This window comes from Osmerus eperlanus, unplaced genomic scaffold (genome assembly GCF_963692335.1).
Source record: "Osmerus eperlanus unplaced genomic scaffold, fOsmEpe2.1 SCAFFOLD_85, whole genome shotgun sequence".
NCBI classification, from domain to species: Eukaryota; Metazoa; Chordata; class Actinopteri; order Osmeriformes; family Osmeridae; genus Osmerus; species Osmerus eperlanus.
The window spans coordinates 73124-89297 of NW_026911528.1; the positions used below are offsets into that span (position 1 = coordinate 73124).

At 44.5% G+C, this 16174-nt stretch overlaps 1 protein-coding gene across 1 annotated transcript; it reads left to right on the plus strand.

Moving 5' to 3' along the window:
• Window positions 1-11172: 11172 nt before the first annotated feature.
• On the plus strand, window positions 11173-13052 carry LOC134016188 (claudin-9-like). The gene is made up of 3 exons (XM_062455577.1): window positions 11173-11396; window positions 11750-12228; window positions 12395-13052. Exons 2-3 carry the CDS (start codon window positions 12097-12099, stop codon window positions 12935-12937), a joined length of 675 nt encoding a protein of 224 aa, XP_062311561.1. The 5' UTR covers window positions 11173-11396; window positions 11750-12096; the 3' UTR covers window positions 12938-13052.
• Window positions 13053-16174: the final 3122 nt, after the last annotated feature.

Genomic DNA, 16174 nt, shown 5'->3' on the forward strand with positions numbered 1-16174 from the left:
AACTCATCAAGTTAGTATGACAGGGCAGATACCAGATGTAGACCGTGACCATGTATAAACTCATCAAGTTAGTATGACAGGGCAGATACCAGATGTAGACCGTGACCATGTATAAACTCATCAAGTTAGTATGACAGGGCAGATACCAGATGTAGACCGTGACCATGTATAAACTCATCAAGTTAGTATGACAGGGCAGATACCAGATGTAGACCGTGACCATGTATAAACTCATCAAGTTAGTATGACAGGGCAGATACCAGATGTAGACCGTGACCATGTATAAACTCATCAAGTTAGTATGACAGGGCAGATACCAGATGTAGACCGTGACCATGTATAAACTCATCAAGTTAGTATGACAGGGCAGATACCAGATGTAGACCGTGACCATGTATAAACTCATCAAGTTAGTATGACAGGGCAGATACCAGATGTAGACCGTGACCATGTATAAACTCATCAAGTTAGTATGACAGGGCAGATACCAGATGTAGACCGTGACCATGTATAAACTCATCAAGTTAGTATGACAGGGCAGATACCAGATGTAGACCGTGACCATGTATAAACTCATCAAGTTAGTATGACAGGGCAGATACCAGATGTAGACCGTGACCATGTATAAACTCATCAAGTTAGTATGACAGGGCAGATACCAGATGTAGACCGTGACCATGTATAAACTCATCAAGTTAGTATGACAGGGCAGATACCAGATGTAGACCGTGACCATGTATAAACTCATCAAGTTAGTATGACAGGGCAGATACCAGATGTAGACCGTGACCATGTATAAACTCATCAAGTTAGTATGACAGGGCAGATACCAGATGTAGACCGTGACCATGTATAAACTCATCAAGTTAGTATGACAGGGCAGATACCAGATGTAGACCGTGACCATGTATAAACTCATCAAGTTAGTATGACAGGGCAGATACCAGATGTAGACCGTGACCATGTATAAACTCATCAAGTTAGTATGACAGGGCAGATACCAGATGTAGACCGTGACCATGTATAAACTCATCAAGTTAGTATGACAGGGCAGATACCAGATGTAGACCGTGACCATGTATAAACTCATCAAGTTAGTATGACAGGGCAGATACCAGATGTAGACCGTGACCATGTATAAACTCATCAAGTTAGTATGACAGGGCAGATACCAGATGTAGACCGTGACCATGTATAAACTCATCAAGTTAGTATGACAGGGCAGATACCAGATGTAGACCGTGACCATGTATAAACTCATCAAGTTAGTATGACAGGGCAGATACCAGATGTAGACCGTGACCATGTATAAACTCATCAAGTTAGTATGACAGGGCAGATACCAGATGTAGACCGTGACCATGTATAAACTCATCAAGTTAGTATGACAGGGCAGATACCAGATGTAGACCGTGACCATGTATAAACTCATCAAGTTAGTATGACAGGGCAGATACCAGATGTAGACCGTGACCATGTATAAACTCATCAAGTTAGTATGACAGGGCAGATACCAGATGTAGACCGTGACCATGTATAAACTCATCAAGTTAGTATGACAGGGCAGATACCAGATGTAGACCGTGACCATGTATAAACTCATCAAGTTAGTATGACAGGGCAGATACCAGATGTAGACCGTGACCATGTATAAACTCATCAAGTTAGTATGACAGGGCAGATACCAGATGTAGACCGTGACCATGTATAAACTCATCAAGTTAGTATGACAGGGCAGATACCAGATGTAGACCGTGACCATGTATAAACTCATCAAGTTAGTATGACAGGGCAGATACCAGATGTAGACCGTGACCATGTATAAACTCATCAAGTTAGTATGACAGGGCAGATACCAGATGTAGACCGTGACCATGTATAAACTCATCAAGTTAGTATGACAGGGCAGATACCAGATGTAGACCGTGACCATGTATAAACTCATCAAGTTAGTATGACAGGGCAGATACCAGATGTAGACCGTGACCATGTATAAACTCATCAAGTTAGTATGACAGGGCAGATACCAGATGTAGACCGTGACCATGTATAAACTCATCAAGTTAGTATGACAGGGCAGATACCAGATGTAGACCGTGACCATGTATAAACTCATCAAGTTAGTATGACAGGGCAGATACCAGATGTAGACCGTGACCATGTATAAACTCATCAAGTTAGTATGACAGGGCAGATACCAGATGTAGACCGTGACCATGTATAAACTCATCAAGTTAGTATGACAGGGCAGATACCAGATGTAGACCGTGACCATGTATAAACTCATCAAGTTAGTATGACAGGGCAGATACCAGATGTAGACCGTGACCATGTATAAACTCATCAAGTTAGTATGACAGGGCAGATACCAGATGTAGACCGTGACCATGTATAAACTCATCAAGTTAGTATGACAGGGCAGATACCAGATGTAGACCGTGACCATGTATAAACTCATCAAGTTAGTATGACAGGGCAGATACCAGATGTAGACCGTGACCATGTATAAACTCATCAAGTTAGTATGACAGGGCAGATACCAGATGTAGACCGTGACCATGTATAAACTCATCAAGTTAGTATGACAGGGCAGATACCAGATGTAGACCGTGACCATGTATAAACTCATCAAGTTAGTATGACAGGGCAGATACCAGATGTAGACCGTGACCATGTATAAACTCATCAAGTTAGTATGACAGGGCAGATACCAGATGTAGACCGTGACCATGTATAAACTCATCAAGTTAGTATGACAGGGCAGATACCAGATGTAGACCGTGACCATGTATAAACTCATCAAGTTAGTATGACAGGGCAGATACCAGATGTAGACCGTGACCATGTATAAACTCATCAAGTTAGTATGACAGGGCAGATACCAGATGTAGACCGTGACCATGTATAAACTCATCAAGTTAGTATGACAGGGCAGATACCAGATGTAGACCGTGACCATGTATAAACTCATCAAGTTAGTATGACAGGGCAGATACCAGATGTAGACCGTGACCATGTATAAACTCATCAAGTTAGTATGACAGGGCAGATACCAGATGTAGACCGTGACCATGTATAAACTCATCAAGTTAGTATGACAGGGCAGATACCAGATGTAGACCGTGACCATGTATAAACTCATCAAGTTAGTATGACAGGGCAGATACCAGATGTAGACCGTGACCATGTATAAACTCATCAAGTTAGTATGACAGGGCAGATACCAGATGTAGACCGTGACCATGTATAAACTCATCAAGTTAGTATGACAGGGCAGATACCAGATGTAGACCGTGACCATGTATAAACTCATCAAGTTAGTATGACAGGGCAGATACCAGATGTAGACCGTGACCATGTATAAACTCATCAAGTTAGTATGACAGGGCAGATACCAGATGTAGACCGTGACCATGTATAAACTCATCAAGTTAGTATGACAGGGCAGATACCAGATGTAGACCGTGACCATGTATAAACTCATCAAGTTAGTATGACAGGGCAGATACCAGATGTAGACCGTGACCATGTATAAACTCATCAAGTTAGTATGACAGGGCAGATACCAGATGTAGACCGTGACCATGTATAAACTCATCAAGTTAGTATGACAGGGCAGATACCAGATGTAGACCGTGACCATGTATAAACTCATCAAGTTAGTATGACAGGGCAGATACCAGATGTAGACCGTGACCATGTATAAACTCATCAAGTTAGTATGACAGGGCAGATACCAGATGTAGACCGTGACCATGTATAAACTCATCAAGTTAGTATGACAGGGCAGATACCAGATGTAGACCGTGACCATGTATAAACTCATCAAGTTAGTATGACAGGGCAGATACCAGATGTAGACCGTGACCATGTATAAACTCATCAAGTTAGTATGACAGGGCAGATACCAGATGTAGACCGTGACCATGTATAAACTCATCAAGTTAGTATGACAGGGCAGATACCAGATGTAGACCGTGACCATGTATAAACTCATCAAGTTAGTATGACAGGGCAGATACCAGATGTAGACCGTGACCATGTATAAACTCATCAAGTTAGTATGACAGGGCAGATACCAGATGTAGACCGTGACCATGTATAAACTCATCAAGTTAGTATGACAGGGCAGATACCAGATGTAGACCGTGACCATGTATAAACTCATCAAGTTAGTATGACAGGGCAGATACCAGATGTAGACCGTGACCATGTATAAACTCATCAAGTTAGTATGACAGGGCAGATACCAGATGTAGACCGTGACCATGTATAAACTCATCAAGTTAGTATGACAGGGCAGATACCAGATGTAGACCGTGACCATGTATAAACTCATCAAGTTAGTATGACAGGGCAGATACCAGATGTAGACCGTGACCATGTATAAACTCATCAAGTTAGTATGACAGGGCAGATACCAGATGTAGACCGTGACCATGTATAAACTCATCAAGTTAGTATGACAGGGCAGATACCAGATGTAGACCGTGACCATGTATAAACTCATCAAGTTAGTATGACAGGGCAGATACCAGATGTAGACCGTGACCATGTATAAACTCATCAAGTTAGTATGACAGGGCAGATACCAGATGTAGACCGTGACCATGTATAAACTCATCAAGTTAGTATGACAGGGCAGATACCAGATGTAGACCGTGACCATGTATAAACTCATCAAGTTAGTATGACAGGGCAGATACCAGATGTAGACCGTGACCATGTATAAACTCATCAAGTTAGTATGACAGGGCAGATACCAGATGTAGACCGTGACCATGTATAAACTCATCAAGTTAGTATGACAGGGCAGATACCAGATGTAGACCGTGACCATGTATAAACTCATCAAGTTAGTATGACAGGGCAGATACCAGATGTAGACCGTGACCATGTATAAACTCATCAAGTTAGTATGACAGGGCAGATACCAGATGTAGACCGTGACCATGTATAAACTCATCAAGTTAGTATGACAGGGCAGATACCAGATGTAGACCGTGACCATGTATAAACTCATCAAGTTAGTATGACAGGGCAGATACCAGATGTAGACCGTGACCATGTATAAACTCATCAAGTTAGTATGACAGGGCAGATACCAGATGTAGACCGTGACCATGTATAAACTCATCAAGTTAGTATGACAGGGCAGATACCAGATGTAGACCGTGACCATGTATAAACTCATCAAGTTAGTATGACAGGGCAGATACCAGATGTAGACCGTGACCATGTATAAACTCATCAAGTTAGTATGACAGGGCAGATACCAGATGTAGACCGTGACCATGTATAAACTCATCAAGTTAGTATGACAGGGCAGATACCAGATGTAGACCGTGACCATGTATAAACTCATCAAGTTAGTATGACAGGGCAGATACCAGATGTAGACCGTGACCATGTATAAACTCATCAAGTTAGTATGACAGGGCAGATACCAGATGTAGACCGTGACCATGTATAAACTCATCAAGTTAGTATGACAGGGCAGATACCAGATGTAGACCGTGACCATGTATAAACTCATCAAGTTAGTATGACAGGGCAGATACCAGATGTAGACCGTGACCATGTATAAACTCATCAAGTTAGTATGACAGGGCAGATACCAGATGTAGACCGTGACCATGTATAAACTCATCAAGTTAGTATGACAGGGCAGATACCAGATGTAGACCGTGACCATGTATAAACTCATCAAGTTAGTATGACAGGGCAGATACCAGATGTAGACCGTGACCATGTATAAACTCATCAAGTTAGTATGACAGGGCAGATACCAGATGTAGACCGTGACCATGTATAAACTCATCAAGTTAGTATGACAGGGCAGATACCAGATGTAGACCGTGACCATGTATAAACTCATCAAGTTAGTATGACAGGGCAGATACCAGATGTAGACCGTGACCATGTATAAACTCATCAAGTTAGTATGACAGGGCAGATACCAGATGTAGACCGTGACCATGTATAAACTCATCAAGTTAGTATGACAGGGCAGATACCAGATGTAGACCGTGACCATGTATAAACTCATCAAGTTAGTATGACAGGGCAGATACCAGATGTAGACCGTGACCATGTATAAACTCATCAAGTTAGTATGACAGGGCAGATACCAGATGTAGACCGTGACCATGTATAAACTCATCAAGTTAGTATGACAGGGCAGATACCAGATGTAGACCGTGACCATGTATAAACTCATCAAGTTAGTATGACAGGGCAGATACCAGATGTAGACCGTGACCATGTATAAACTCATCAAGTTAGTATGACAGGGCAGATACCAGATGTAGACCGTGACCATGTATAAACTCATCAAGTTAGTATGACAGGGCAGATACCAGATGTAGACCGTGACCATGTATAAACTCATCAAGTTAGTATGACAGGGCAGATACCAGATGTAGACCGTGACCATGTATAAACTCATCAAGTTAGTATGACAGGGCAGATACCAGATGTAGACCGTGACCATGTATAAACTCATCAAGTTAGTATGACAGGGCAGATACCAGATGTAGACCGTGACCATGTATAAACTCATCAAGTTAGTATGACAGGGCAGATACCAGATGTAGACCGTGACCATGTATAAACTCATCAAGTTAGTATGACAGGGCAGATACCAGATGTAGACCGTGACCATGTATAAACTCATCAAGTTAGTATGACAGGGCAGATACCAGATGTAGACCGTGACCATGTATAAACTCATCAAGTTAGTATGACAGGGCAGATACCAGATGTAGACCGTGACCATGTATAAACTCATCAAGTTAGTATGACAGGGCAGATACCAGATGTAGACCGTGACCATGTATAAACTCATCAAGTTAGTATGACAGGGCAGATACCAGATGTAGACCGTGACCATGTATAAACTCATCAAGTTAGTATGACAGGGCAGATACCAGATGTAGACCGTGACCATGTATAAACTCATCAAGTTAGTATGACAGGGCAGATACCAGATGTAGACCGTGACCATGTATAAACTCATCAAGTTAGTATGACAGGGCAGATACCAGATGTAGACCGTGACCATGTATAAACTCATCAAGTTAGTATGACAGGGCAGATACCAGATGTAGACCGTGACCATGTATAAACTCATCAAGTTAGTATGACAGGGCAGATACCAGATGTAGACCGTGACCATGTATAAACTCATCAAGTTAGTATGACAGGGCAGATACCAGATGTAGACCGTGACCATGTATAAACTCATCAAGTTAGTATGACAGGGCAGATACCAGATGTAGACCGTGACCATGTATAAACTCATCAAGTTAGTATGACAGGGCAGATACCAGATGTAGACCGTGACCATGTATAAACTCATCAAGTTAGTATGACAGGGCAGATACCAGATGTAGACCGTGACCATGTATAAACTTGATTTTCAACTGATCTTAAAGTCGACAAACATCGTATCTAGGTGCTATGCGAATGAATATTCCTAGTTGCAGAACGGCAACAACAAAAGGACTGAACCTCACTGCATGAACTAACCTGTGTAATTTACCAGATCATCACAAAGTTCTTACCATCAATGGAGGGAACGTCCATGATACAGTCAGCAGAGTGAGCTGGGTGACTATCAATCAGAACTGTCTCGTATGATCAGTGTCGATTCCAGGAAATCATGTGATAAAAGGATGAGTTACTAAGGAGAGACAATGAGAGTTGGGTGCAGTTCTGGAGGAACATGATTGATGGTTGGCAGAGATTATGTTGCTCATTCTTGATTGAGTTATGTGAGTTATGCTGATGTTCCTATGATGACCCGCCCCCCCCACCCCCCATGTTACTCTTCCCTGGAAAAGGTGAACAGATGTTGGTGTTTGTCTGTGCACTGACCACTAGGTGGCACTGTTGCTCCAGTTAAAACACAGAAGAAATCACTTGGGCCTCTTTATTTTTTTTTATTCAAAAGTAATAAAAGCACTTCAGTACTAAACATACTGTACATTTGACTATAACAACCTGCATGATTTTTGATAGGACAGAAACTAGGGGTGTAACGATACACTCAGCTCACGATACAATACGTATCACGATATTTTAAACAACTTTTTAAATTAAACTGAAATTCAATTAACAGATTTATTTCCAAAACATTTTCAATAATTTTCTTTGTTGAACATATAGTACAATTTAGTCAACTCAGTTCAAGCGATTTCTGTGAATGCAGTGAATGCACGCATGACGCAGGTGCAGAGTAGGTCGCGTGCTCGTAGCTCAACCAATAGGATCAAACGGACGTTGTATTGTAAAAATATTGCCATAACTCTACAATACATATTGTAAAATCTTTGTATTGCGATATATTGTTCCACGATATATTGTTCCACCCCTAACAGAAACTCTTATTAACCTTTCTGTAATAACTTCTCCTCAACGGAATGTGAGAAACCATCTTGAAACATACAACAGTGAAACACCATCTGACTTCCAACCAGGCAGAGATGCATTCCCAGTTCACAGCGTCACTGTGTGGTCAGAGGGATTCCCTCCACCTTCTTATTTACCAAAGACGGTTCTCACAGTAGCTCTCACCACCTCTATCGCAACCATCTGTCCTATCTGCAGCAGCACTCCTCCACCCACTCCTCCACCCTCCTTCTCCGCTCCACCCCTGTCCTGCTGCCCCTCCTCCACCTGCCTTCGGGTCAGCTCCACCCTCCTCTCCACGTTAGTTAATCTGTCTGCGTTCACCTTCACCGACTGTTCCATCACCTTCTCCAGCCTCTCCAGCCTCTCCTCCACCTCCCTCGCTCTATCAACCACCCTGATCAGCTCTCTATCTTTTCTGTTTCTTTCTGTCTGTTCCTCCTCTGCTTTCTTCTTTTTCTCGGCTTTTTTGTTTTTCTCCTCCTCTCTCATTTCCTCCTTTCTTTTCCTCTCCTCCTCCTCCTCTCTCCTCTTTTCCTCTTGTTGTCTCCTACTCTCCTCCTCTCTCCTCCTCATTTCTTCCTTTCTTCTACTCTCCTCTCTCCTTTTTTCCGCTGTTTTTCTGCTCTCCTCCTCCTCTCTCCTCCTTTCTTCTTGCAGTCTCCTACTCTCCTCCTCCCTCCTCATTTGCTTCTCCTTCTCAATCCTCTTTTCCTCAACATTGTGTCCATTTTTCTTCCCCTCCACCTCCTTCTGCTTCTTCCCCTCCACCTCACAACCCGTCTTTTCCCCCTTCCTCTCACCTCCACCTTGTGTCCTACATCCACCCCCTCCCTGTCCCTTCCTCCCCCCCCTGAGTCCTCTCCTCTGCAGGTAGGTGTCCCAGGTGTAAGGCTCTCCTGCGTTCTGCTCCACCACCTGCTCCATCTTCTCCAGCAGCCTGGTGACGTGTCCAGGGTGGATCTCTGCTTTGCTGTTCACAGCGTGGAGTCCTCCTCCACAGAGCCTCACCAGAGCTCTGACCACTTCCTGCTTCCTAAACTCCTCCCACTGTCTGCGAGTGAGCTTCTCTCTCCCGGTGACCAGCAGCAGGGTGCGCCTCAGGGCCTGCTCCCCCAGGGTCTCCTGGATCCACTGAGACACGCCCACATCCTCCTCCGTGACTCCTCCCACCCTCACCACCAGCAGGAACACCTGGGGACCCGGGGAGGACATGACGATGGCTCTCTCCATCTCTTCCATCAGACCTTCTTCATCCAGGGTGGGGGTGTTGGTCCCTGGGGTGTCGACCACGGTGACCGTCCTCCCCTCCACCTCTCCTACCTCAATCACACTCTGCAGAGTGGCCCTCCCCTCCTGGAACCGCTCTCTCCCCAGCAGGGTGTTTCCTGTGGTGCTCTTCCCTGCTCCTGTCCTGCCCAGCAGAACCACCCTCAGCCCTGGACCACCTGCGGGGACACACCACACCCTGTCAACCATCCCATAATACCCAGGAGAACAGAGGTGTATCAGTGACCTTACAGCTCCCTGTCAACCATCCCATGGTCCTAGAATTCTGCTTGTGTTTTCTATATAGAATATGTAAGACGTTTTGGATAAGAGTGTCTGCTAAATGAATAAAATGTGATAATCAAAGTTCAAATGTAATAGCCAGAAGCTAATGTAAACATCGGAGTGTTGGTAGACCGTTAGGGGAATCGGCAGCACAGGCTCTGTCAACTACTAGCATAGCGGGTCATTTAAAGGAACTGATGTAGAAGTTCGATCTTCTCATCTTTACAATTCAAATGCGTAATGATATATTGATTTCTCTCACTTTTTTTTACTAGCTGGAACTCGTAAGCTACCCCTTAACTTTCACTTTCACGGGCGAATGTTTAGTTAGTTCATAACAGCACCATTTCAAACACACAAAGGCGTTTCGTGTTTGTGTGCTTTTAAAAACGAAATAGACAAGATAAAATGTAGACCTATACAATTCTACCAATAATTAATACAACCTAAACCGCATAACACAATTAACTTACGCGCTGGGGCTGCCATCTTGAATGCAGAAGCACGAAAATACCAATAGGTGAATCTTGTAGTTTGTTCTGAGGGCAGCCAAGATGAGATCCCACATGAACGGTACGCTACCTCTTGTCCCGTTGTTTAAGCGGAGTGAGGTACATTCTAAATTATTTGTAGCCTACTTCATACAGTGTTTCACCTACTCAAAACATCACGAGAGTGAACTTTCTACTTCGTAAAAAAAAAAAAAAAAAAAAAACATTTCCTGATAGGCGTCGTTCCAGTTACCACAACGTAAACTGGATATCATGCTGATCCGCTTTTTAGAAGCAAATCGCCGTTGTTGCAAGACGCACACACTGGCCCCTTCACCTCCAGACCCATCTCTACTTTTGAAATAGTTTATGTAGCTACTGCTTCCCATTCGCTTTAGGCTACATTATTTCGTCAATGGATCGATAGGATGCGATCCTCCCAATTTCTCAAATCTAAAGCCTCGCCCACAGCGTATATAGTAGGCCTAGGCCCAAGTTGCCTCTCCACTCGAATGTAGTTTCAGTGGAAAACATTTAAAAGTTTTATTTAATAGCCTAATTTAATTTGAGCTCATTTACACAGACGGACTGATTTCTTCCTTCGTGTTAGCTATGAAAGAAAAGATAATTCGACCATTTCAAAAAGGTCTGACATCAAGAAAGCTGTAGGCCTAATCGAATACAACGTCTCAATTGTGCGAGAAGGCGTATGACTGTGTGTGTTTATACATGCATAATCGCGCGCGTGTGTACAAAATTGCATATGTGTAAGTATGCACGCAGAAGTATGTGTCAGTGTGTGGGTTTGTGTGTGACACAGTGCCCCGGACAGCGTCGCTCCCCTCCTACGCCCAGCAGGAGCACGAGAGCCACACACACGCGGAGACGCTCTCCGGCCGCTGGCATCTCTCCACTACTGCTCACGGGCCCCTGGGGAAAGTAAGTGCTGAGACAGCTGCTGTTATTGTTGTGTTATCAGGGATTACTTACTGTACAATGTTAACTTGACGGCGGAGATTTTTTTTAACATAAAATCTACTTTTGGGAAACTAAATAGCAACGCTCTTGTCACATTGCTAGACTAACAATGTGAGTTTCTAATGTAAATATGACATGTAATGTGTCATTGTGAACATGTATATTTCAATCAGTATATTAAATATGTATTTGTATGTATCATTGTGAGTTGATCAGTTGTGAGTACTATGGTAGTCACAAAAAATATATAGATAATATTTCTTAATATTTCTAAATATTTCTAAATATTTCTTAATCTTTCTCTCCTTCTCTAGCAGACACGCCTGGGGACAGAGACACACCTGGACAAAGAGACACCTGGAGATTGCGCCACACTTGGACACACTCACCTGAGTGGAACACACCTGGACACCTCTCACAGAGACAGGGCAGCAAAGGATTCTGGGGGATCTGGACTGTCACTAAAACAGATAAAAACACACAGGAAACTATTATTGTCACAAAAAGACACGCTTTCAAACACGGAACCCTCCTGGAAAACAGCTCATCAACCTGTGAACAGAGAACAAAAGTCATCCGTAGTCGCTCACAGACCATAATATTTAACAATTTCCTCTGCGAGTGAAGCTCGGTTCCCGAAGCCTCCTCATCCTCCGTCGCCATGGCTTCCACTGGTCTGCAGCTGCTGGGCATGCTATTGGCTGTGCTGGGCTGGGTGGGCGGAGCCTTGGTGTGTGCCGCGCCGCAGTGGCGCGTCTCGGCCTTCGTGGGTGGGGAGATCATCGTCTCCCAGGTAACGTGTTTCTCGTTTACGTTTGACTAATCTAACAGACTCTTTCATCCAAACCAACGTAGAAACGGCAGGTGGGCAGTGAGAGGGTGGAGGGAGGGGGGATTTGAACCCGTGGATGTTGTGTTTTGCCAAACGCCCCCGACCGTCGACCTCTCCCCTCCCCCAGGTGCTGTGGGAGGGCCTGTGGATGACCTGCCTGTCCCAGAGCACGGGCCAGATCCAGTGTAAGACCTACGACTCCACCCTGGCGCTCCCCCTGCCGGCCCAGGCCGCTCGATGCCTCACCGTGCTCTCCCTGCTCCTCTGCCTCCTGGCCCTCATCCTGGGCGTGGCGGGGGCCAAGGCCACCTACTGCCTGGGCCACGCGCCCCACATCCAGGCCTCCAAGGCCCGGCTGGGGTGGGCGGCGGGGGCTCTGTTCGTCCTGGCCGGCCTGGTGTACCTGGTCCCGGTCTGCTGGACGGCGTACTCGGTGGTGAGGGACTTCTACAACCCGGGCGTGGCGGCGGCGCTGAAGAGGGAGCTTGGCCCCGCCCTCTACCTGGGCTGGGGGGCCGGGGTGCTGCTCCTGGTGGGGGGGGCGCTGCTCAGCGCCGGCTCTGCCCCCCCGCCCGCCCCCGGGGGGGGGAGGAGGGGGGTCATCCCGAAGGGGGCGGGCGGGGGGGCAGCGGCGGTGGAGGTGAAGCAGCCAGAGAAGTCCTTTGTTTGAGAGGTTAGAGGGGAGAGATAGAGAGACATAGAGAGAGAGAGAGAGAGAGAGAGAGAGAGGGAGAGAGAGAGAGAGGGAGAGGACGTTTATGGTGTGGAGACATGTAGAAATACACACAGAGAGGGAGGGAGGGAGGGAGGGAGGGAGGGAGGGCGGGAGGGAGGGAGGGAATTTGATCAGCATTGTGTGGAACAATATTTATCATGATTGTGTGGTGATTTCAATATGTTTCATGATTTCAGTAGCTAACTTTCTCATACTCAGTTTCGGATCATAATAAAGACCCCTTGACAGTCTGTTATTGATCTGTGATTGTTATTTATTGGTAGTATTTTTGTTATTTATCTATTTTTGTGGTTCATCTGTTGTTTATTTGTTATTTTTCTTCTTCTGTGGTTTACATGTAGTTTTATTTGTTTAACTGTAGTTTATCTGTAGTTTATCTGTAGTTTCCTCGTCTCTTCAGGGAGGATCCCATGGTGGGACGAGCTCACTACATTAGTATTAATGTGTCATAACTGACGTCTCTCAAATTCCTAGCTGCCTCTTCCCCCGATTGTGTGACCCTTAACTGTGTGTGTGTGTTTACGTGTCTGTGTGTGTGTTTATGTGTCTGTGTGTGTGTGTTTATGTGTCTGTGTGTGTGTATTTATGTGTCTGTGTGTGTGTGTGTTTACGTGTCTGTGTGTGTGTGTGTTTACGTGTCTGTGTGTGTTTACATGTCTGTGTGTGTGTTTACGTGTCTGTGTGTGTGTGTTTACGTGTCTGTGTGTGTGTGTTTACGTGTCTGTGTGTGTTTGACCCTTAACCGTGTGTGCATGAACACACGTATAGACTTGTTTGTCTGGAATTCTTGAGTGTGTGCAAACTCCATCGTGTGGGCCGTGTGGTGTGTGTGTGTGTGTATGTGTGTGTGTGTGTGCTTATGCTTGTGCATGTGTGGGTGCAAGCGTGAGTGTTATTGTGTGTGTGTCTGTGTGCAACCAGCAGAACAATAAGCATCTGTGTGACATATGGCGCAGTGTGTCATGACTAACCTACTGGCCACTTCACTAGGGTACTGTGCTGAGAGAGACAGGGAGAGTCATGACTAACCTACTGGCCACTTCACTAGGGTACTGTGCTGAGAGAGACACTGAGAGAGTCATGACTAACCTACTGGCCACTTCACTAGGGTACTGTGCTGAGAGAGACACTGAGAGAGTCATGACTAACCTACTGGCCACTTCACTAGGGTACTGTGCTGATAGAGACACTGAGAGAGTCATGACTAACCTACTGGCCACTTCACTAGGGTACTGTGCTGAGAGAGACACTGAGAGAGTCCAGTAATTGTGGATGTCATTGGGAGTCTGAACCTAGAAGGTTTTCATCTCATATTAGTCTTACACACCTAAACACACCCCTCCCACACAGCAGTAGACATTTGTTTTTAAGTTTACAAAAAACTACAAACTTTTTTGTGTTGTGTGTGGAAAAAAGTTTATTTAAAAAAAGTTTTTGCAAGGTTAAAAAACAGTTTTCGAAAAAAAGTTCTATAGGCATAATATTTTGGGCCGAAATAATGTTTTGCATCATGGATGAGTACTTGATGAGGACTCTACTATACTCTACTGTACTCTACTATACTCTACTGTACTCTGTTGTACTTTGCTCTGCACTGTATATTTGAAAAAAGTTTCTAAACAACTAGATGTTTTGTGTCGTGTTGTGTGTGAAAAAGTGTTGTCAGCACTTCTTTTTTTACAGCAACTTTTCCAGAGTCTTTTTAAACATGAGTATCTGTACTTCTACTTGAGTGAAGGATGTGTGTACTTTCGGCATCTCTTACAAAACAATAAGGTGGGTGGAACTCATCGAACGCATGAAAATACTAACGAAGAGGAGAAGAGGTCCTGGAGTTCATCTGTTTGTCCACTAGGCGGTGTTAGCGGCATTTGCAATGAACAAACGTAATTATTTCACATGTACCGAGAGTGAGAAGCAGGTCCCATATACAAACATACTTTTTCTATAACTTTCTTTTTTTCTCTCCCTACACAAACATAGCCAACAATCTATACTGTTGTACTTTTAGATGGTGACCCAAATTCCATGTGCTTTAAACACCGGATGAAGTACGTGACTGTCTCACATTTGTCTCACATTGATAAACACACACACAACTCTAAACGATCACCACCTAGCCCAAACACGTTGTTTCCTGATAATGTACACGCGCACACAGGGGCCCGGCAGGAATTTTGGGCCCCATAAAAACATTTTAAAAAGTTTATCATTTATATTCGTTTTTCTATTTTTTTGGGACCCTTGTCAGTCAAGGTTAGGGTTGGAATTGTCCTAACTCCCCCCCCCCCCCCCCCCCCCCTATATGGCGCCCCTGCGCGCACATATCACACACGACTCTTAACTCGGAGTGAACTATTTAGCCTCGATCCAAAAACTTACGAGCTGGCTTTGACCTGTTGGCCCAAACCCAGAACAAACTTGTATTTCTTTGTTTGTGGCTAACTTCTAAGTTTTCAAAAGTTGTATGTTTAAATTAAGTAGCATGGTCTGTGCAGTCTGTAGAGTAAACATTCACGTTATGAAAGGTAGGCATAGGTAAAAAATATAGGAAATGTGGGCTATAATAGTCAGTTCTGTTTTTGTAACTAAGTGTGGCACTGGTTACTAACTTAAAAACTATCCTATTTCACATATTTTTTGTATTTTTTTAGTAGGCCTAGTGGTTAAGATGCGTTTCATAAAAAATACTTTTGACTGCCATTGTGCCGCTCAGATTCTCATTTAAACCAATGCGGAAGTGTGCGTAGCGCAGCAGTACTGTTGGAAGTGTATTACGGTTGTCGAGCTAGGGTTTAACTCCTAACTCGGTGTAGAAACAACGTAGGATAGGCGAATGCCAGAGCCTTCTCCTAACAACACTTTAACTGCTTTTGTCACGTTAGCGCCGCTTGACTTTCAGAAGAAAGTTTCACCCTGCTAAAGAATGAGGTGAAGTTGTCTCTCTTAAAGACACAGCACGTTTGTGTTCTGTCTCAGGCGTGGTTGCTGGAGGTGCGTGTCTCTTTAAGAGCCGCGGGGAACTTTCATGTAACGGTGATGAAACTGGGGTTTCTGAGGTTGTCCTCTGGAGCGTGTGGTCCACGGAAGCGGGCCCCTTAGCTGATTTTTCTGGTGCCTACAGGAACCGAGTGGCGACCTTTGGATCTACCGGAGTCGAGCACGAGGAGG